The sequence below is a fragment of the Oncorhynchus nerka genome, linkage group LG19 (assembly GCF_034236695.1).
Source record: "Oncorhynchus nerka isolate Pitt River linkage group LG19, Oner_Uvic_2.0, whole genome shotgun sequence".
NCBI lineage: Eukaryota > Metazoa > Chordata > Actinopteri > Salmoniformes > Salmonidae > Oncorhynchus > Oncorhynchus nerka.
This window is the reverse complement of record NC_088414.1, coordinates 9,938,048-9,962,632: the sequence shown is the minus strand read 5'-3', so window position 1 is coordinate 9,962,632 and position 24,585 is coordinate 9,938,048. Positions and strand designations below refer to the sequence as shown.

Here is a 24,585-nt window from a genome sequence, read left to right as displayed (position 1 = left end):
GACGGCCGGCCGCCCAACAACCTGCCCGCTTGACCCTATCCCCTCCTCTCTTCTCCAGACCATCTCCGGTGACCTTCTCCCTTACCTCACCTCGCTCATCAACTCATCCCTGACCGCTGGCTACGTCCCTCCCGTCTTCAAGAGAGCGAGAGTTGCACCCCTTCTGAAAAAACCTACACTCGATCCCTCCGATGTCAACAACTACAGACCAGTATCCCTTCTTTCTTTTCTCTCCAAAACTCTTGAACGTGCCGTCCTTGGCCAGCTCTCCCGCTATCTCTCTCAGAATGACCTTCTTGATCCAAATCAGTCAGGTTTCAAGACTAGTCATTCAACTGAGACTGCTCTTCTCTGTATCACGGAGGCGCTCCGCACTGCTAAAGCTAACTCTCTCTCCTCTGCTCTCATCCTTCTAGACCTATCGGCTGCCTTCGATACTGTGAACCATCAGATCCTCCTCTCCACCCTCTCCGAGTTGGGCATCTCCGGCGCGGCCCACGCTTGGATTGCGTCCTACCTGACAGGTCGCTCCTACCAGGTGGCGTGGCGAGAATCCGTCTCCTCACCACGTGCTCTCACCACTGGTGTCCCCCAGGGCTCTGTTCTAGGCCCTCTCCTATTCTCGCTATACACCAAGTCACTTGGCTCTGTCATAACCTCACATGGTCTCTCCTATCATTGCTATGCAGACGACACACAATTAATCTTCTCCTTTCCCCCTTCTGACGACCAGGTGGCGAATCGCATCTCTGCATGTCTGGCAGACATATCAGTGTGGATGACGGATCATCACCTCAAGCTGAACCTCGGCAAGACGGAGCTGCTCTTCCTCCCGGGGAAGGACTGCCCGTTCCATGATCTCGCCATCACGGTTGACAACTCCATTGTGTCCTCGTCCCAGAGCGCTAAGAACCTTGGCGTGATCCTGGACAACACCCTGTCGTTCTCAAATAACATCAAGGCGGTGGCCCGTTCCTGTAGGTTCATGCTCTACAACATCCGCAGAGTACGACCCTGCCTCACACAGGAAGCGGCGCAGGTCCTAATCCAGGCACTTGTCATCTCCCGTCTGGATTACTGCAACTCGCTGTTGGCTGGGCTCCCTGCCTGTGCCATTAAACCCCTACAACTCATCCAGAACGCCGCAGCCCGTCTGGTGTTCAACCTTCCCAAGTTCTCTCACGTCACCCCGCTCCTCCGCTCTCTCCACTGGCTTCCAGTTGAAGCTCGCATCCGCTACAAGACCATGGTGCTTGCCTACGGAGCTGTGAGGGGAACGGCACCTCACTACCTCCAGGCTCTGATCAGGCCCTACACCCAAACAAGGGCACTGCGTTCATCCACCTCTGGCCTGCTCGCCTCCCTACCACTGAGGAAGTACAGTTCCCGCTCAGCCCAGTCAAAACTGTTCGCTGCTCTGGCCCCCAATGGTGGAACAAACTCCCTCACGACGCCAGGACAGCGGAGTCAATCACCACCTTCCGGAGACACCTGAAACCCCACCTCTTTAAGGAATACCTAGGATAGGATAAAGTAATCCTTCTCCCCCCTTAAAAGACCTAGATGCACTATTGTAAAGTGGCTGTTCCACTGGATGTCATAAGGTGAAAGCACCAATTTGTAAGTCGCTCTGGATAAGAGCGTCTGCTAAATGACTTAAATGTAAATGTAAGAATAGTGAATGCGATGATGCCAGAGAGCTTTAGTGGTGTCAGTCTGCCACCTGGTCCAGTAACCCCCCTTATCTTCTGTCACTTCCTGGTTGCTGTGCTGTGTCATGGTCTCATCTCAGACGAGACACCCTATACAGCCATGACCTAACCCTACACCACTAAATTATACACACACTGACACTGCCTCTCTCTGCATACAGTAACAGTACTACACCTCCATCCTTCTGTCCATCTTTCCACACCTCCTCTACAGCCCACTCTGTAATCTGCAGCTCCAGACAGCTGGTGTCAGAGTGAGTGAGGCAGGAATAACAGCCTGGTCTGTTCCCAGGGCCAGGGGGCCACAGGCTGAAATAACTACAGAGCTGGACCAGTGTCACAGTCCTTATCACAGACGCCTAAAACAGCCTTCTATCACCTACGGGAGTGAGGAACGTCACCACATGCGCAAACACGTGTGCGCACACACTTTTTATCATACACGCCTTTTAGGTTCTACCTACTAACTACCTATGGTACTTAGCCACCATTTCATAAGTTACAGAAGCAACATGACTTATTAATGTATGCCCTTTGAACCTGGCTGTAACAGAATACCCATGCTGCATCAGTCCGACACAAGATAGGGCTGACCCACAATGCATCATTCATCCTATACCTGCTCTCCTTTGTCCCGGACACTCATCCACTTCATCCCTTCATTAATCTATTCATCTGTTCCCTCTTTCGCCTGTTCCTTTTGGCATGTTGACAGGGTTCTGCCCAGGGGTGGGCAACTCCAGTGCTTGTGGGACGCAGTGTGTGCATGTTTTTGTTCCAGCCCAGCTCTAACATATCTGTCGAAATTGAAGACCATGTTTAGTTGATGACTTGAATTAGGTGAGTTAGTGCTGGGTTTGAACAAAAGCCTGCATGGACTGCAGGGTTCTCGGGTTGAGTTCTATCCAGATTTTCATATCGTCAGACCGTCCTTCGCTCATCCCGGGATTTACGGTATTACCGGTTTAGTACACAAGAGGGAGCCAAATAGACACACAAAAAAGCCAATTGGGCATCTACAAGAAAGCTAACAAAATGAGCACAAATAATAGTGAATTTCCATGAAGGCTGCTAGCTAAATATGCTAACAAGCACAAATCAAAATAAATGAATTGCAAAAACAGGCAATCCAGCTCATAAAGCTATACATATATATAGGTAAGAGCTACTGAATGTAATATTTTGTGAGTTTGGACATTTACAAGCGAATGTGAACAAGAGACATTGTGCAAATGAACAGAGTTTTGACGCATGCTAGTCTGAAGGAAGAACAGTACTGGCTCTGGAGAAGCATGTGTACACACTGTGTCTGTGTGGAGCCTGGAGTTGCTAGGGCAACAGCTCTGAGAGAGCAGCTCTGCCTGCTCTGCTCGGAGAGGAGAGGAGCAGATGGGTCGAGAAAAACGAGGTGAAAAGCACATCAAGATGGCAGTGTCAGCTGTACAGATTTCTCAAACATTGCAGAAAGCTAACACTATATGATGCCCCGTCTCCTTATTAATTCACCCACTTAGCAAGTTAAACTTGGGGGTCGCGTTAATGCAGAATTCTGCGTTTTTCCCGCTGATTTAAAAAAAAATCTTGCTGGGTTTTGTAAACGCAAAAGCATCTTATTGTAATTTTTGCTGGGTTTAGTTGCACTTCTCCACTCAGATGAGAATTCACGAACGGGCAGAATAATTCTTTGCAAAACATTAGGAGTAAAAAAAATCCTTGGTTTTCATTGTAAGCTCATTTACTTGTGTGGCTGCCAGCCAAATAGTTTTGCACTTCTGTTGTCATCCGATGAAAATGTAGCTATTTTCTGACGAATGTGTTGCGCACAAATGTATTTTCTGTGAAGGGAAACTATAGTTGCACGACCCTGATCACTCTATTGCTGCAAAATAAAACAGATAAAAACGCAACCCCTGTCAATACACATTTGAATTCACCTGCTCCCGTTTTCCTCCCGTTGTGCTATTTACAAACAAACACGTGACTGACGCAACTGTTCTAGGGAACTACGGTAAGCTTCATAATGTAAAATAATGAAATGAAATGAAGAACGCAATTTGCTTCATCTCCTAACAAATTGGACAAGTTGACTGCAAGTATTTACTTAGAAAGCAGTTACAAGTCTAAAAACATATTGAAAAACTTCAAAGAAATAGTTTCAACGGTATAGAAAAATCATCCGTGGCTATTTCCAAATACCCCGGCATATGGCATTCCGCCCAAGCCTACGGGGTTCCCACCCCTAGTTCAGAAGGTTCCAGAAAGAAAAGAACCATGTGAAATGGATACTGTTCCCAACTTCTCATCATAAGAGTATATCTCCCGTCTACTCGTACAACCAGCTAAATAACGGTGCATTCGGAAAGTCTCCCGTTTTATTTCATCCTTTTTTAGAATAAGGCTGTAACGTTAACAAAATGTGGGAAAAGTCCAGAGGTCTGAATATCTTCCGAATGCACTGTATAGCTTAACCCATTGTCAGCTCCTCCCTTCTAAAAAAGGTGACAGGATTCATTTACACCTTCCACTAGGTCCTAGGACAATTGGCATCAGTGCAGTATGTGTGTGTGTGTGTGTGTGTGTGTTCACACTCCCAGGAGGTAAGAGGAGGCTATAACTTTATCAGGTTATCATCTCCTTTGGGGCACTGATAGTAGTCTATTGAAAGACTACCTAGCCTACCCTCATCTGTCCACGTGACAATTCTCGCCTCACCTTACTCGCAACATTTACCCACTTGAACATCAAGGACAATGCAGAGCACATGCAAATACCCTATCTTTCCCCTTTCTCCTCTCCCTCACCCTTTCCTCGCTCGTCCTTCCTCTCAGTGACACACTCCTACTCCCAGCTGTATAATGTAGGGCTGTTCTACTGACTCATCAGTTTATGAGAAACCAAGCAACAACCAACATCCAAACGACCGACCAACTGACTGGCCCGTCTGATATTTGGGTTCATTTGCATACAGCTTTGTTTCCAGCCGTTGGTTTCCCCTCAGGGCAACAGGTGGTTGAGCTGAATCACAATCATAGCATCAAACAGACCTACTGACCAACTATCCTAGACGGATCTCCTTAGCTCACAATATAGCAACGCTTAGAGAACATTTTGCTGTTGTCTTCAGGAATAAGAACAAGCGTGTGGAAACAGTGGACATGAAGTAATAGGACTGGGAATTGCCAGGGGCTTCATGATACGATATGACCATACTTAGGTGCTGATACGACATGTGATTTTTACAAGTCTATGTATTGCGACTCGATATTGCGATTTCATGTTTCAAACATATTGTTCTCTCCGTGTCTGCTGCAGAGAGACAAGAGAGAGCATGATAAAAATGAGTTTTGATCAGCAATGGCAATAGAAGTGCTGAAAACATGGCTCACTATTTAAAAAGATGGAGAACAAGCTAGAGGATGAAAAACACTGGAGTTTTGGCGCAGGTACAGTCGACTAGCAGTAGCTAACGCTACCTAGCAAAAACATTTTATAATAATGTTGCGATATGTAACTAACAAGTTTCTTACCCCATCACTATTAAATCATTAAACAATTCAGGATTTATATGGTGGATAGAATGTACAGTACTCTAGCTCCTACAAGCTACATGAGCAAACAAACATACTTGAATTCATATTGTAGGGGGTTTAATTGCTGCAACCCAGTAGGCAGGCAGGATTACTGAGCCATATCATTGCTCCAGGTTCTGGACATCTGGCAGGCATACTAGAGGAGAGCATATCAGTGGAGCAGCTTTGACCATACTGGCAGGATTATCAAACAAGCCCAGAGACTAGATCTCTCCTTCATGTTTCAGTGTCGGAAGGCTTAATAAGTGAGCCCAGACACAGCGAGCAACGACGAGAGGATTAAGGATTAAGACACCCTAGATGCCGATTCAAGATCAGTTCATCATTTCCCCCCCTAATGGTTTGTGGTTTCGAAAGGTAAACTGATCCTACATCTGTACCTACCGGGAACCAGGTCCTATCCGAAGTTCATAATGCTGCATTGTGTTCTGAAGAAACTCCCCTCACACACAGTCATGTGTGTGTGTGTGTGTGTGTGTGTGTGTGTGTGTGTGTGTGTGTGACATCAACGCAGCACCACAGACAGCCATGCTGGGTGAGGAATGTGGTGTGGGGAAAAGGCAAATAGTGGGAAATCACCCCCAACGCCATGACTATGAGCTACAGACTGGACCCTCACAAGAGATGACTCACAAGAGATGACTGAAATAACACACAACCCTCACTAACACAACAGCCTCAGAGAGAGTGAACGAGAAGGGAAGGAGAGAGGGGAGAGTGAGAGGAGAGGTGTCTGCTGAGACTGCAGTATTCCAGGCTGGTCTGGTTTAGAGGCTGAGTACAAACTGCTGTACTAATACTGTAGGTTAAGCTGCTCTGGGCAGGGAGGCAGGAGGACTGAAGGGGGGGAAAGCCTCTCTAGCTGATCTGATCCTCTACCCTCCCCAACCCCCATACACACACGACTGCCCATCATATTGTGGGAAGAGTTTAGCCTTCACCACAGCTCTAGAATCAGCTTAGCCATTAGAGAAGGAACAACTTAAAACTCACCTGTCATTTATTGCACTTCCACATTCATGTCACTCCCACTATCTCTGCCGTCTAGTCCAGTTACCCACCAGGAGCTAACCCTAATGTCATTAGATAGGACTTAAGAAATACTGGGTATTAGAGTGTATGCTGCTGTCTGTCAAAGGACTTTAGGCCCACTTCTACGCTAACCTTGACCGTAGCCCAGACTGCCAGAAACAGCTAATGTGTGTGTGTATGTATACAGTGCGTGTGTGTATACAGTGTGTGTGTGTATACAGTGCGTGTGTGTGTGTGTGTGTGTGTGTGTACAGTGTGTGTGTATACAGTGCTTCTACCCCCAAGCCATAAAACTGCTGAACAACTAATCAAATGGCCACCCAGACTATTTACATTGAGCCCCCCCCGACTTGTTTTTATACTGCCGCTACTTGCTGTTAACTATCTACTTTACAAATGACCTGAACTAACCTGTACCCCTGCACATTGACCTGTATACAGCCTCCTTATTGTTATGTACATTTATTCTGTTCTTTTTTTCATTGATTAGATTAGATGTTTTTTAACTTTAGTTTATTTAGTCAATATTTTAGCAACTATTTCTTGAACTGCATTGTTAGTTAAGGGCTTGTAAGTAGGCATTTCTACACCTGTCGTATTCGGCGCATGTGACAAATACAATTGGATTGGATTTGTTACCTTGATCTGCTGTTTGCGCAGCATGGCCAGTTCTCTCATGTCTCTGAAGGGCTGCAGTAGGTAGTGGTAGAGTTGTGTTGTAGCCTCCAGTAACTCTCCGTAGGCCTCGTCCTCCTCTGGATACACCTGCAGCAGCTCCACCATACTCTCCATGGCCCGGTGCCTCTCCAGCAGCTACAGAAAACAAAATCATTTAGCAATTCAGAAAAACATCAAAGCAACTAAAATAATTAAAAAATTTACAGCATCAAGGCAGAGTTAGGAGGATTCGGTAGGCCTAGACGGCTAGGCCTGTACCAAAGAAAGAAAATAGGAAAATGGGGAACATGGTTTGAAGAACGTGTGTTTCTTCTGTGCTTCTGAATAAGGTGCTATAGGAGAGGTGCTACTAACGTTCAGGAATAGCTAATATTGTTGAGACTAGTAGCAGCGTTGATTCACAGGAGTGACTGGATCAGTGTGTGTGTGTGTGTGTAGTGGCCCCAGTCTCAGCCCAGACTCCAGACCATTTAATGATGGCTGCCTCAACAGAAAGCTCTTTCAACATCTGGAGAAAAAAATTACAATACGTATTTACCAAATGTTACAGTACCTGTAAAATGAGAAGGTTTGAGTATTTGTGCAGTCAGTGCATAAGCATGATAATGTGTGTGAGCATGTGTAAGTGTGTGTGTGTGTGTGTGTGTGTGAGAGAGAGGTGTAATTGCTCACAAATACACGTTTCGGTATGTATTGTGGTTTTAGGGTCACGGTTTGGTTTCGGTACAGCGGGAAAATGAAATGCCAACAGTTACTGTAGTTAAAGACAAAATTAAGTGTTGGTATTCCTGACTCCATATAAAGATCATTAGTCATATAATGCCTGGTGAGAGCAACATCAGGATTAACACTTTGGATTTTCTTAAATGAAAACACATGATTACTCATTAACAACAACACTAAAATCAAGTAGAAAATGCCTGTGAAATCAATATGTAAACAGGGCTCAGACATTTATAGGCCTATGCTATGTTTTCTTACAAAGAGAAAAATATGTGCACTTCTGTGTCTCTAATAAAGGGCCGTGTCTGTAGCGCTTCAAAATATACAGAATAAAAATATAACGCAACACGTAAAGTGTTGGTTCCATGTTTCATGAGCTGAAATACAAGATCCCAGATATGCTCAATACGCACAAAAAGCATATTTCTCTCAAATTTTGTGCACACATTTGTTGACATCCCTGTTAGTGAGCATCTCTCCTTTGCCAAGATAATCCAACCACCTGACAGATGTGGCATGATTATTAATTACACAGGTGCACCTTGTGCGGGAAAAAATAAAAGGCCACTCTGAAATGTGCAGTTTTGTCACACAACACAATGCCACAGATGTCTCAAGTTTTGAGGGAGAGTGCAAATGCCATGCTGATTGCAGGAATATCCACCAGAGCTGTTGTCAGAGAATTTAAAGTTAATTTCTCTACCATAAGCCACCTCCAACGGTGTTTTACAGAATTTGGCAGTATGATCAACCAGCCTCACAACCGCAAACCACGTGTAACCACGCCAGCTCAGGCTCTCCACTTCGGGCTTCTTCATCTGCAGGATCATCTGAGACCAGCCACCCAGATAGCTGATGAAACTGTGGGTTTGCACAACTGAAAAATTTCCACAGAAACTGTCTTAGGGAAACTCATCTGCGTGCTCGTCGTCTAGGATCTTGACCTGACTGCAGTTCTGCGTTGTAACTGACCTCAGTGAGAAAATGCTCACCTTCGATGGCCACTGGCACGCTGAAGAAGTGTGCTCTTCACAGATTAATCCCAGTTTCAACTGTACCGGGAAGATGGCAGACAGCGTGTATGGCGCCGTGTAGACGGGAGGTTTTCTGATGTCAATGTTGTAAACAGAGTGCCCCATGGTGGCGATGAGGTTATGGTATGGGCAGTCATAAGCTACGGGCAATGAACACAATTGCATTTTATCTATGGCGATTTGAATGCACAGAGATACAGTGACGAGATCCTCAGGTCCATTGTCGTGCCATTCATCCGGCACCATCACCTCATGTTTCAGCATGATAATGCATGGCCCCATGTCGGATCTATACAAATTTCCTGGAAGTTGAAAATGTCCCAGTTCTTCCATGGCCTACATACTCACCCATTGAGCATGTCACCCATGGACCATGTTTGGGATGCCCTGGATCGACGTGTACCACAGTGTGTTCCAGTTCCCGCCAAAATATCTAGCAACTTCCAACAGCCATTGAAGAGGAGTGGGACAATATTCCACAGGCCACAATCAACAGCCTAATCAACTCTATGCGAAGGAGATGTGTCGCGCTGCATAAGGCAAATGGTGGTCACACCAGATACTGACTGGTTTTCGGATCCACGTCCCTACCTTATGTTTTAAGGCATCTGTAACAAACCGATGCATATCTGTATTCCCAGTCATGTGAAATCCATAGATTATGGCTAATGAATTTACTTCTTATTTCCTTATTAGAACTAAATCAGGTCATATCTTTGAAATTGTTGCATGTTGCGTTTATATGTTCTGTTCACCGTATATAGAGTGGGAACTAACGGTTTACTGAAATGGGTGCGAGAGGGCATAACGTGGTGCTAAAACCCTCTATTCTGCTCAACCATCGAGAATGGGCGCATTTCCACGGCTATAAACATGCGTATCGCTCTTCTAATTTGTTTGGGCCGGTCAGATGGGAGACAGTGTTGCAGATGGGAGACGGTGTTGTGTTGTTGTTTTGTTGGCGTTTCCATCTTGCTCCAGTAGCAGGAATACTGGTGTGATGTCGTCGTAAATATGTCAACATGTTTGAGGTGTTAGCAGCTGCATAGGCTATTCTCGTTGAACAGTGGAGACATACTCTCTCTGTCCATTGTCGCTGTAATCTACAGGGAAGCCTAAATTGTCCCAAACTGGAGATTAAAACAACGGGTGGAGAATCCTCCTGGTTTACAATCCCACCACTCGCCATCATACAGAACTAGTTCCCGGCTGCGCCTCGCAAAACGACAGTTTGAAATGAGCCCATTAAGATTCAGATTTTGTAGACAACGTGAGCATACCCTGAAGAAAAAAAAAGTCCGCTCAGCTTTACTCGAGGCATACAATGTAGCATAGGCATTGCCTATAGCCCTAGCGTTTTTAATTGTCAGATATTTTATTCAGGTTCAGTGCAGACCGAACCGAGGTCCCCGTACCGAACGGTTCAATGAGAATACATGTACCGTTACACCCCTAATGTGTAGGTGTGTGGCCATATCATAAAAATCCATTCAATAGAAATTAGAAAGAGAAAACCAGCAACTGCTGCTGATACAGAACATACTGTATGTCTAGGAGTCCAGACAACTATAGCATTGTTTCCCTGATAACACTATCAAAGTAACCATTGTCCACACCTCACAACCATCAAATGAATCATGTACTAGCCTAGGAACCACTCGCTTCATACAGTACAACTCTCCCTAAGTTCTCCCAGGGATAACATTGAATGCGTAAATGTATAACCAGCCTATCTAAGCAGTGAATAGCCTGAGCAGTACTCTTCTGCTCTGTCTGGTGTGGATTGAAAACAGTGGAGGAGCTGTAGATGGGATGAATAGGGGCTCTTATTTGTTAACCCTAGCCAGGCTTTCCATAGCCACACGCACACACAGAGAGACACAAGTCCACTCTAGGGACCAGAGGCTAGAGACAGACACTGTTCCATTCAGCTCCAACACTGCTCCTACTGTTTACCTTGGCCAGGCATCTCCATGGTAACCACAGACAGGCCAGCCCTGCACTAGTTGACTGTCTACCCCTGCAGCTGCTGAGAGCTCCAGAGAAACACCTTAGCTACTGTAAGTGTGGGTTGGCTGAGAGGGAGAGAGCTACAGTAGCAGCATAGCTGATTTAGTAGGAAGGTACAAGTTGCCCATAGGCACAAATGACCAAATCCTGTCAGTGGGAACAATGCAACCTCCGGGGCAAGAATGGAAAATGTTGTCTGTTGAGTGACATCATTTCCTGTGACCTCTGACCCAGGTGTGATTAAGGCAGGAGGCAGCTGAGTGTAATTACAGCCCTGGGAGCACTCCCGATCATGTTTGTGTGTGTGTGTGTGTGGTACTTGATCTCAGGTCAGTGCTAACATAATCATCACAGGGATTGGCTATCTCTTCTCGACGTACAGCCCTGATTGGCTGGGGGGGGGATATCCGTTCTAGGCCTATTATCAAACCGAACTCTTCCAGTCCGTCAGTGTGAAATCTGCCTTGTCTTGCTATAGTGTGATGCCAGTAGGCCCGGCAGGCAGGAAACACCTTTCCTATGAAGGGAAACACCAGTCCTGTCTTTAAAAGAACACATCCCTTTTTGAGTTAAGATGTCAGCTATTTATGTGTTACATAAAATGAGTCCGCCATTACAAAATTATTCGTAAGGGAACAAGGCTGCAACACCTTCCACAGAGCTGTGTGTGTGTGTGACTTTAACAACATACACTGTATTGTATTCATCATTTCACTAGCTGTATATGGGTGTACACTCCTCTACGTATGTATTTCGAGAGAGATGCTAAAATGTTACATTTGGATACATACTCCAGCATTTTGGATTTCAGATCAAATGTTTCATCTGTAACATTTTATTTTAGGGTATTTTCCATCCAATTTGCCATTTTGAAATCAAAGCACTTTATACAGTTGAAGTCAGAAGTTTACATACACCTCACTCAAATACATTTTATCTCAGTTTTTCACCATTCCTGACATTTAATCTTCATAAGAATTTCCTGTTTTTAGGTCAGTTAAGATCACCACTTTATTTTAAGAATGTGAAATGTCAGAATAATAGTATAGAGAATTATTTACTTTATTTGGAAGCATTGCCTTTAAATTGTTTAACTTGGGTTAAACGTTTTGGGTAGCCTTCCACAAGCTCCACACAATAGGCCTCCTTGCTCGCACACGCTTTTTCAGTTCTGCCCACAAATGTTCCATAGGATTGAGGTCAGGGCTTTGTGATGGCCACTCCAATACCCCGACTTTGTTGTACTTAAACAGCTTGGAAATTTCCAGAAAATGATGTCATGGCTATAGAAGCCTCTGATAAGCTAATTGACATAATTTGAGTCAATTGGAGGTGTACCTGTGGATGTATTTCAAGGCCTACCTCCAAACTCAGTGCCTGTTTGACATCATGGGAAAATCCACCAAGACCTCAGAAAAAAATTGTAGACCTCCACAAGTCTGGTTCATCCTTGGGAGCAATTTCCAAATGCCTGAAGGTACCACGTTCATCTGTACAAACAATAGTACGCAAGTATAAACACCATGGGACCACGCAGCTGTCATACCGCTCAGGAAGGCGACGCGTTCCGTCCCCTAGAGATGAACATACTTTGGTGCGAAAAGTGCAATTCAATCCCAGAACAACAGCAAAGGACCCTGTGAAGATGCTGGAGGAAACCGGTACAAAAGTATCTATATCCACAGTAAAACGAGTCCTATATCGACATAACCTGAAGGCCGATCGGCAAGGAAGAAGCCACTGCTCCAAAACCGCCATAAAAAACCCAGACTACGGTTTGCAACTGCACATGGGGACAAAGATCGTTCTTTTTGGAGAAATGTCCACTGGTCTGATGAAACAAAAACAGAACTTTTTGGCCATAATGACCATCGTTATGTTTGGAGGAAAAAGGGTGAGGCTTGCAAACCGAAGAACACCATCCCAACCGTGAAGCACGGGGGTGGCAGCATCATGTTGTGGGGGGTGCTTTACTGCATTAGGGACTGGTGCACTTCACAAAATAGATGGCATCATGACGTAGGAAAATTATGTGGATATATTGAAGCAACATCTCAAGACATCAGTCAGGAAGTTAAAGCTTGGTCGCAAATGGGTCTTCCAAATGGACAATGACCCCAAGCATACTTCCAAAGTTGTGGTAAAATGGCTTAACAAGAAATTTGTGGAGTGGTTGAAAAGAGTTTTAATGACTCCAATCTAGGTGTATGTAAACTTCCGACTTCAACTGAATATCTAGTCTCTCCCATTTGAAGATGGCATAAGTATTTAGATACATTTCACTTATAGTGTATTAAAGCTAGAGGTCGACAGATTATGATTTTTCAACGCCGATACCGATACCGATTATTGGAGGATAAAAGCCGATATCGATTAATCGGCCAATTTGTTTTACATTTATTTGTAATAATGACAATTACAACAATACTGAATGAACACTTATTTTAACTTAATATAATAAATCAATAAAATCAATTTAGCCTCAAGTAAATAATGAAACATGTTCAATTTGGTTTAAATAATGCAAAAACAAAGTGTTGGAGAAGAAAGTAAAAGTGCAATATGTGCCATGTAAGAAAGCTAACGTTTAAGTTCCTTGCTCAGAACATGAGAACATATGAAAGCTGGTGGTTCCTTTTAACATGAGTCTTCAATATTCCCAGGTAAGAAGTTTTAGGTTGTAGTTATTATAGGAATTATAGGACTATTTCCCTCTATACCATTTGTATTTCATTAACCTTTGACTATTGGATGTTCTTATAGGCACTTTAGTATTGCCAGTGTAACTTCCGTCCCTCTCCTCGCTCCTCCCTGGGCTCGAACCAGCAACACAACGACAATTAGGGCGCGCTAACTAGCTAGCCATTTCACTTTGGTTACACGAGCCTCATCTCGGGAGTTGATAGGCTTGAAGTCATAAACAGCGCAATGCTTCACGCACAACGAAGAGCTGCTGGCAAAACGCACGAAAGTGCTGTTTGAATGAACGTTTACACACCTGCTTCTGCCTACCACCGCTCAGTCAGTAGGAAAGAGTGCCTCCTACTGGCCCTCCAACACCACTTCCAGCAGCATCTGGTCTCCCATCCAGGAACTGACCAGGACCAACCCTGCTTAGCTTCAGAAGCAAGCCAGCAGTAGTATGCAGGGTGGTATGCTGCTGGAAGTGGTGTTGGAGGGCCAGTAGGAGGCACTCTTTCCTCTGGTCTAAAAAAATATATCCCAATGCCCTAGGGCAGTGATTGGGGACACTACCCTGTGTAGGGTGCCATCTTTCGGCAGATAACATGTATTGTGATGTAGCATGTCAGGGGAAGATGTGCATAGCTCACATTAGCTAGCTAAGTTTCTAATAACAGCTAACTGTAGCCCATTGACCTTTAGGGGGTCAATACAGGGCAGGTACTTGAATACTAGCACAAAATGTAAAATCCTCAAGTTGTTAAGGGAAATCTGCGCTGCTATGTCAACAGAGCTCGGTGCTTATTATCGGCTGTATTAGGTTATGAAATCCAACTTTTTGTATATAATGTTCATGATATGTTAGAGAAAGAACCCACTGAACAATTAAGAACATGAATAATCATATTTGTCTTGGTAAAAATGTATTATATAACATAAGTGCAATTTAAAATCGCCAAAATGTGTTTTCACCCACTCTGGGCAAAGATTGGGAACACCGTAAAATATATATATGGCTCTGGCAGCAAATAGCAAAACACATCAGCAAGCAGAGCCATGCACACTCAGAGATTCGGGCCAATGCGGTTTCTGCATTTACAGGACACTTCCACATTTTATGGCAGCCATGTTAGCTCCCCATTAACAGTACACGGTGGACACAGACCTGCCAAACTTGAAGAACTTTTAGGAGTACCACTTCAGCATGGCGGCAGCAACCCAGGCCCTGCGGACCCCACAACGATGCGTGCGACACCCACACTGTACTGTCCTCCTTAAGGTGTCTGCAACCATCATTTGAGAGCCAGCCAAACTCTAATGAAGAACTGAACCAGTCGGGGATAGGCTTTCTATAAACCTCAAGTTAAATAGTTGAAACGATGTAAAACTAACAATACAGAAAAATGAGCAGCTCAGACTAAAAGGCTATATAAATGCACAACAGAGTCTAACTGACGTTTCATAGTCTCATAGTGAACAATACAACACAATACATAGAAAACGTACGTATTCTACTTGAATATTGTTCTAAACTGGATTACTATCTAAATAGCATGTAAGCTAACTAAAGTGTGAAGAGAAATCACATGTAGAGAGAAGCTAGCAGCAAAACAGCACTCAACAGGCAGGCTAGGCTATAGTACACGTTAGCTGCGGCTAAACAAAACAATTGAACTAGGCCTATATGAGCTAGTTTCAGATCTCCACACTGACATAATCCATCATGTTAGGTCTGGCTACTAGACTGCCATTCATTCAACATGCCTTGTTGTCGTTGGTGAACTGACTATCATCACATCATTAGAAGCCTACTGTTGACAGAGCTAGATCAAGCAATCAAAATCAATGTCATATGCGCAAAATACCTTGAAATGCTTACATACACGCTTTTTCCCAACAATGCAGAGTAAAAATAGTAGCACAATAGATAATAATAACAAGACTATATGCAAGAAGTACCGGTACCGAATCAATGTGCAGGGGTACGAGGCAGCTGAGGTAATATGTACATGTAAAAGTGACTGTGCAATCAGGACGGAAAATAAACAGAGTAGCAGCAGCGTATGTGAAGTGTAAAAGTGTGTGTGGCATCAATATGCGCATGTGAGTGTAAGAAGTGTGTGTGACCGTGTGTAAGTAAACACAGCAAAAAAGAAACGTCCTCTCACTGTCAACTGCATTTATTTTCAGCAAACTTAACATGTGTAAATATTTGTATGAACATAACAAGATTCAAGAACTGAGACACAGACTGAACAACTTCCACAGACATGTGACTAACAGAAATGGAATAATGTGTCCCTGAACAAAGGGGGGGGGGGACAATATCAAAAGTCAATGCAGCTGGTGGCCACACCAGATACTAAGTACTGCAGTGCATCTCCTCCTCATGGACTGCACCAGATTTGCCAGTTCTTGCTGTGAGATGTTACTCCACTCTTCTACCAAGGCACCTGCAAGTTCCCAGATATTTCTGGGGGAATGGCCATGGCACTAACCCTCCGATCCAACAGGTCCCAGATGTGCTCAATGGGATTGAGATCCGGGCTCTTCGCTGGCCATGGCAGAACACTGACATTCCTGTCTTGCAGGAAATCACACACAGAACGAGCAGTATGGCATTGTCATGCTGGAGAGTCATGTCAGGATGAACCTGCAGGAAGGGTACCACATGAGGGAGGAGGACATCTTCCCTGTAACGCACAGTGTAGAGATTGCCTGCAATGACAACAAACTCAGTCCGATGATGCACACCGCCCTAGACCATGACAGACCCTCCACCTCCAAATTGATCCCGCTCCAGAGTACAGGCCTCGGTGTAACGCTCATTCCTTCACCCATTAACGCGAATCTGACCATCACCCCTGGTGAGACAAAACCATGACTCGTCAGCGAAGAGCACTTTTTGCCAGTCCTGTCTAGTCCAGCGACGGTGAGTTTGTACTCATAGGCGACGTTGTTGCTGGTGATGTCTGGTGAGGACCTGCCTTACAACAGGCCTACAAGCCCTCAGTCCAGTCTCTCTCAGCCTGTTGCGGACAGTCTGAGCATTGATGGAGGGATTGTGCATTCCTGGTGTAACTTGGGCAGTTGTTGTTAACATCCTGTACCTGTACCGCAGGTGTGACGTTCGGACGATCCTGTGCAGGTGTTGTTACACATGGTCTGCCACTGTGAGGACGATCAGCTGTCCGTCCTGTCTCCCTGTAGCGCTGTCTTTAGGCGTTTCTCACTAAGGACATTGCAATTTATTGCCCCGGCCACATCTGCAGTCCTCATGCCTCCTTGCAGCATGCCTAAGGCACATTCACGAATATAAGCAGGGACCCTGTGCATCTTTCTTTTGGTGTTTTTCAGAGTCAGTAGAAAGGCCGCTTCAGTGTCCTAAGTTGTCATAACTCTGACCTTAATTGCCTCTAAGCTGTTAGTGTCTTAACGACCGTTCCACAGGTGTATGTTCATTAATTGCTTATGGTTCATTGAACAAGCATGGGAAACAGTGTTAAAACCCTTTACAATGAAGATCTGTGAGGTTATTCGGATTTTACGAATTATCTTTGAAAGACAGGGTCCTGAAAAGGGGACATTTCTTTTTTTAACTTTTTGAGGATCTGAGGGCCCATGCCAAATGTTGTCAGCCTCCTGAGGGGGAAGAGATGAGGTCATGCCTTTTTTACGACTGTGTTGGTGTATGTGGACCAAGTTAATTCCTCAGTGATGCGGACAGAGGAACTTGAAGCTCTTTAACCGCTCCACTACAGCGCTGTCAATGTGAATGGGGGCGTGCTTGGCCGTCCGTTTCCTGTAGTCCACGATCAGCTCCTTTGTCTTGCTGACATTGAGGGAGAGGTTGTTGTCACTAATCTCCTCCCTATAGGCTGTCTCATCGTCATCGATGATCAGGCCTACCACCGTTGTGTCATCAGCAAACTTAGTGATGGTGTTGGAGTCATGCGTGGCCATGCAGTCGTGGGTGAACAAGGAGTACAGGAGGGGACTGATCATGCACCCCTGAGGGGCCCCCGTGTTAAGGGTCAGCGTGGCGGATGTGTTTTTGCTTACCCTCACCACTTGCGGACGGCCCATCAGGATCCAGTTGCAGAGTGGGGGTGCTCATTCCCAGGGTCCTGAGCTCAGTGATGAGCAAGGAGGGCACTATGGTGTTGAACATGGAGATATAGTCAATGAACAGCATTCTCACATAGGTGTTCCTCTTACCCAGGTTGGATTGGCAGTGTGGAGTGCAATAGAGATAGCATCATCTGTTGGGGCGGTATGCAAATTGTAGTGGGTCCAGTGGGTCTGGTATGATGGTGTTGATGTGAGCCATGACCAGCCTTTCATGGCTACAGATGTTAGTGCTACAAGGCGATAGTCATATACACTGGTTACCTTGGCATTCTTGGGCACAGGAACTATGGTGGTCTGCTTGAAACATGTAGATTACAGACTGGGTTAGGGAGAGGTGAAAATGCTGGTCAGCGCATGCTCTGAGTACGAGTCCTGGTAATCCATCTGGCCCTGCATCCTTGTGAATGTTAACCTGCTTAAGGTCTTACATTAGCTACTGAGAGCGAGATCACACAGCCGTCGAGAACAGCTGGTGCTTTCGTGCATGGTTCAGTGTTGCTAGCCTCAAACCAAGCATAGAAGTTATTTAGCTCATCTGTTCGGCTTGTGTCACTGGGCGATCTTTGTCCTGTATTGATGCTTTTCCTGTTTTCATGGCTTGTAGGGTGATTTTTTATAAGTGTCCGGATTAGTGTCCCGCTCCTTGAAAGGGGCAGCTCTAGCCTTTAGCTCAGTGTGAATATTGCCTGTAATCCATGACTTATGGTTGGGATATGTACATACAGTCACTAGGGGAACAACTTGTTACTGAAGCCGGTGACTGATTTGGTAAACTCTTCAATGTTATCGGATGAATCCCGGAATATATTCCAGCTTTATCGGACCACTTCCATAATTGAAAGAGTCACTGGTACCTTCTGTTTGAGTTTTTGCTTGTAAGCAGGAATCAGGAGGATACAGTTATGGTCAGATTTGCCGAAGGGAGGGCGGGGGAGAGCTTTGTATGCTTTACTCTGTGTGTGGAGTAAAGGTGGTCTAGAGTTGTCGCCTCTGGTTGCACAGGTGACATGCTGGATTTCAGCTTCCCTGCATTAAAATCACTGGCCACTAGGAGCGCTGCCTCTGGATGTGTATTTTTCTTTTTTGCATATGGCCCTGTACAGTTTGTTGAGTGCGGTCTAAGTGGCAGCACCGGTTTGTGGTGATAACTAGACAGCTACGAAAAAATATAGATGAAAACTCTCCGGGTAAATAGTGTGGTCTGCAGCTTATCATTAGGTATTCTGACTCAGGCGAGCAAAATATAGAGACTTCCTTAACATTAGAGATTGCGCACCTGCTGTTGTTAACCTCTCTAGGGTAGGGGGCAGCATTTGGAATTTTGCTACTCAGGCCCAGAAGATATGATATGCATATAAGTAGATTTGGTTGTAGATTTGGATATAAAAAAACACCCTAAAGTTTCCAAAACTGTTAAAATAGTGTCTGTGAGTATAACAGAACTGATTTGGCAGGCGAAAACCTGAGAAAAATCCATTCAGGAAGTATTTATTTTTTTGTGGTTTTGTAGTTCTATTCAATGCCATTACAGTATCCATTGACTTAGGACTCAATTTGCAGTTCCCATGCCTCCCACTAGATGTCAACAGAAATTGTTTCAGGCTTGTATTCTTATAAATGAGGGAGCAAGACAAGTCAATGAGTGGACCCTGACGTGTCAGAGCTTTTTCATGCGCAATCCCGAGAGAGTGCATTTCTTGTTTACCTTTTATATTGACAACGTTATTGTCCGGTTGAAATATTAGATAATTTAGGCTAAAAACAACCTGAGGATTGAATATAAACATCGTTTGACATGTTTCTACGAACTTTACGAATACAATTAGGATTTTTTTGTCTGCCTGTTTTGACTGCGTTTGAGCCTGTGGAATACTGAAGAAAATGTGCAAAACAAATGGAGGTTTTTGAATATAAAGACACTTTATCGAACAAAAGGAACATTTATTGAGTAAATGAATGTCTTCTGAGTGCCACCATATGAAGATCATCAAAGGTAAGGGATTCATTTTATCTCTATTTCTGAGTTTTGTAACGCTTCTGCTTGGCTGGTTACTGTTTGTAATAATTTGTCAACTGGGCTATGTTCTGGGCTAGGTATGCTTTCGCCGAAAAGCATTTTATAAATCTGACACCGTGATTGGATTAACAATAAATTAATCTTTAAACCTATGTAAAATATGTTTTGTTTTCTGAATTTTTATAATAAGCATTTCTGTATTTGAATTTGGAGCTCTGCAATCTCACTGGATGTTGGACAGATGGGACGTTAGCGTCCCACATACCCTAGAAAGGTTAAAAAAGAGACACATCCCTCCCCCCTAACCTTACCTGACGGTGCAGTACGTTCTTGACGGAGCATAGAAAACCTAGGTAGATGTATATTATCCATGACCTTGTTCAAGAGGACAGATCAAGAAATGATTCATTTATCCACAATTTTTGATAGTACTACGACTATGGAGGGCGGGCAAGAGAGGAGCGCTAGAGATTTTTTCTTCTCGCCCAAGTCCTCTGATTGGTTCAGCTCCAACTTCACACAGTTGAGTGCAAAAACCACAAAGTGCCAACTAGATGCCTATTTTTGCATATTTTATGATAGTTTTCATTTTATGGCAGCCATGTTCAGGGTTCATACACATTTTGACAAGTCTCTGAATGTCCTTGAATGGCCCAGGCAGAGCCTGGACTTAAACATCTCTGGAGAGACCTGAAAATAGCTGTGCCGCAACGCTCCCCATCCAACCTGACAGAGCTTGAGAAGATCTGCAGAGAAGAATGGGATAACCTCCCCAAATACAGGTGTTCCAAGCTTGTAGCTTCATACCCATGAAGACTCGATGATGTAATGAATAGCTGCCAAAAGGTGCCGTGTATTTTATTGTACTGATCAACAACATATGCATAGAAGTAGCTTATTTCTTTCAAGTGCACACTGTCTCTTTAAACAGTAATGATGTCATTCATGAGGAAAAAGGGGGGCAGTTTGCTGAGGCAATAGACCCTCTTTGGAAGAGATGTGAGAGAGAGAACAATTATGTGAATTAATAAAGTTTTGGTGGCAATTAGCTTTGAAATCAGCATATTTTGCATTATCACAAACACGGTACTAGGGTAGTGAATTGATGCTGGCTTCAGCTGTACGCTAGCAAGGATAGTTAGCCTACCAAGCTGGAAGCTACCGGTATCTTTTTGCATTGTAATGTGTTCTAGCCTGTATGGACATTGTTTTGAGAACAATAATGAACATTTTCAAAATTTCTACATGCCGTGTCGCATTATTCAAGTGTGTTATTCAGAAGTTTCGGTATACTGTGCAACACTAGTGCGCATAGTCTTTAGTTGTTTTAACGGAATAACCCAAAATGATACTTTTTTTCAGCTCAGATTTACTCAAGGCATACAACACAGCGTACGCATAACCTATAGGCCTAGTGTTTTTATTTTGTAAAAATATATATTTTTTTATGTATGTATTTGGGTTCAGTGTGGCCCAAACGAGGTCCCTGTACCGAACGGTTCGGTACGAATATGTGTACTATTACACCCCTATTAAATACCTTTTAGAAATATAGGACAGATTCGCTCTGACTCGACAGGGCTGAAACCCATAGCAACCAACCCGAGCTGTCTCTCCACACTCACGTCAAAAACACTCCACAGACAAGGTCTGAAAAGGGTTAGGATAGCTATCGAAGCTGCATCTTGGGCTGTGCAGATGTAAAAACTTCTCAGACTCAGTGGGGTGTGTAGGACTGGGAGCGAGGGAGGTTTGCCGTAATTACAGGAGTCTCCATGACTTTTACCGACTGGGAGTGTCCATCTTACTGTAAACCCTTTCTATGACAAACTAATGTTAGTCTGACTCAAAACTCGGATCAAACTTTAAATCCCAGAGAAAGTAGACTTTTTGTTTTAATTCGGTACAGATAACCTCTGGTAATAACGTTCAAACTAATAGACTATAAATCATTCTTTGAATTTTCCATGTTGTAGCCTACTTTTGAAGTCCCATGTTATTTTTGACAAGTGCTATTGATGTTTTGATGGTTATGTTTAGGCAAATATCTGGATCAAAGTGTATGAAGCCAAAGACAAGTTTCCATATTGTGTGTGGACATTGAACAAGACTATTGCTCTATTCATTCTATTCCATAAATGCTTAGCACAGTGTTGCTCTCTCTTCTCAAGCAGTGCATCCCACAACTGAATCATTTTACATAGTGCAGGCAGGCAGACAGGCAGGGCAGAGGTTGAGATAAGGACACAGTGAGTTAACCCAGTGATTCTCTGACTCGTATCCCAGCTGGTCCTATGGCCTTCTCACTATCAGCATGGAGGCCTGCACAAAGTCAGTGACCGTCTCCCCTCAATGACATCATCACCCAATGACTGACAGAGGTTGGAGCTCAATCAACTGTGACATTCTCATCATAGCCCACAGCCTCAGTCAGAGGAAGCTATTGTGTGTCCATTGAGTTGCTGCTCTCTTACTCCCCTCTGTCCTTGGCCTTCACCACCAACCCACACTACTAATATACAATGGCCTCCTCTCCCTGTTTCCTCCTCTTTTACTGCACTGTATTCAGGGAGGAGTTCTCTTTGTCCTACTCTGTGAGATGTCTGTCTGGCCTATCGTGAATTATTATTAGGTGTGGTGTAGTGCATTCTCTTGGGCCACGAACCACTGGCTACAGCTCAAGCAAAATCAACCCACGGAATTCCCCGAAAAAAAAAAGAAGAAAAAAAACATGCTCGAGCACACAGGCACACACGATTTCGCTCAAATTGTATTATGTTTGTGGCAGAGGATGTGATGTCAGTTTCAGCAACCTCCACACACACCTGCCAGTACCTACAATATGAAAACACAGTGTGTCTCCCTCTCCCCATCTCTCTGAGGAAGAAACACCTTACGGAGTCAAACCAGGTCACCACAGCAACAGGGAATCACACACGGTCTCCAGTAATAGACTCATTTGCTATAAGGATGCACATTTCAGTCAATTTTGCTACCAACTAACTGAACCTCATTAACCGGTAAAATGACGTGGTCAACAAAAAACACTATCAGAGATTTGTATATATAATGACGAGATGCTTATGTTTCCAGCCTAACAATTGGAGTCGTACCAAGGCGATAAGGCGGGCGACAAGCGTAGGCCCAAAATAACTTCATTTGCAGGAAAACACAGCTCTAATGTGAGCAGACCTAATGTGAGCAGGTCCATATCTGACAGAGTTGAACATCTGTTAGAAACTTAGAAAGAGGAGGACTCTAATAGCAACTACTGTGATGGGTTTCTAATATGACTAGGATTGTGCCTTTGGCATCTGGACAATGGAAGAAAGTTGATATGAAAATCAATAGGACAAGAAAGAAATGGCATGAGGAAGTCTTTATAAAATAACTGCCTCCACATTTCTATGGTTGGATTTTGGCCAGACTACTTTGAAGCAAGGTAAGACATGCCTCGTTATCTGAAGTGAAGTAAACCGTTCAGGTTTCAAACAATTATACTGCCTCAAGATCACGTTGCAAAGTGGTGGGTGACGCGCTGATAGTCAATGGTAGGCAGGCTATAGCCTATGCAGCCGAATGGCGAATGGGTGGAGCACGTTACGAGTTGATAATGAGAAATAAAAATAGCTCCTTTTTAAATCATGGCCACAAGTTTTTAACACACGATTTCATTTAGAATTGTTATTTGTTGCGCAATGACTGGGCTTCACTCCAGTAGCCTACAGGCTTATTGAGGAGCTACTTTCGCACTGTCTGACAGGTGGTAGGCTATTCTGCTCTTCAAACTAGGGTATGCTGTGCGCGTGTGATAAATAAAACGCATGACGACTAACAAAAATACACACACGCCAATTTAATTCCACAAAATGATGCAAATTAACCTATAGACTGATAAGCATTATAAATGTATTTTTGATGGCTAACCGATTTACATTCCTAATTGCTATCCTCATCCTGCCATCATTCTTATCCAGGTTTCTCCATCATATAAAAGGCTGGGAATTGGCAGGGACCTCACGATACTTAGTAGGGATGCACGACATATCGGTGAACATATCGGATGTCTAGTTTAACGCCGATGTGCAAAACCGATGTCAAAGCTGACGTGCATACCTATATCGCGAAGGTACATGACGTAATGACGCCACGTAGCATTCCTAAACTAGCCCACCACGTCTGCTGTGTGGTTCGAGCAGTCAACAAGTCAAACAGTCATTTGAAAGAATAACACATTTTCAGCGAGACAACTCAAAGGCGAAATCCATTAAAGCCAAGATAATGGAATTCATTGCCCTTGACAATCAACCGTTCTTTGTCCTGGGTGATGTTGGCTTTCGCTGCTTTCGCCGACTGGTCGAGCATCGGTTACACTACCAAGTGCACTATTTTTCCGATGTTGCCCTACCGGAGTTACACAGTAATAGCATTACTGCTATTAGGTTCACGGCATTCATACTATGGAACGCCGTTTGGGTCTTTGCGTGTCAAAAAAGATACAGTAGCACTGTCAAAGCTGTACAAAAAAGTCTGCAAACAAGCAAACACCGGCCACGAACTATGACACGCCAAGTGTTATTTGACAAGTAAAATAGTGTTAAATAGTATATTTTATGACACGCAAAGACCCAAGTGGTGTTCCATAGAAATTAGAAATCCTGGTTGAGAATGAAACGACTGAACAAATGAACAACGAAACAGCAAGTATGTGAAAGAAATAGGTTTTGATTATGTTTTACTGGTAATGGGGACATACGTAAATGCCAACAAAATAACGTTTTGGTCAGTTAAGAACAAATTCTTATTTACATAGACGGTCTACCCGGCCAGTCCCGGACGACGCAGGGCAAATTGTGCGCCGCCCCACGGGACTCCCAATCACGGCTGGATGTGATACAGCCTGGATTCGAACCAGGGACTGTAGTGACGCCTCTAGCACTGAGATGCAGTGCCTTAGACTGCTGCGTCCATGTCTG

General features: G+C 44.2%; 1 protein-coding gene across 1 annotated transcript in view; it reads right to left on the bottom strand.

Moving 5' to 3' along the window:
- Positions 1-24,585, bottom strand: part of LOC115101013 (junction-mediating and -regulatory protein-like) — a 53,161-nt gene that overhangs the window by 24,721 nt on the left and 3,855 nt on the right. The window contains exon 2 of the mRNA XM_029620157.2: positions 6,974-7,147. Within this exon, the coding sequence (XP_029476017.1) occupies positions 6,974-7,147 (174 nt within the window). The remainder of the gene's footprint in view (positions 1-6,973; positions 7,148-24,585) is intronic.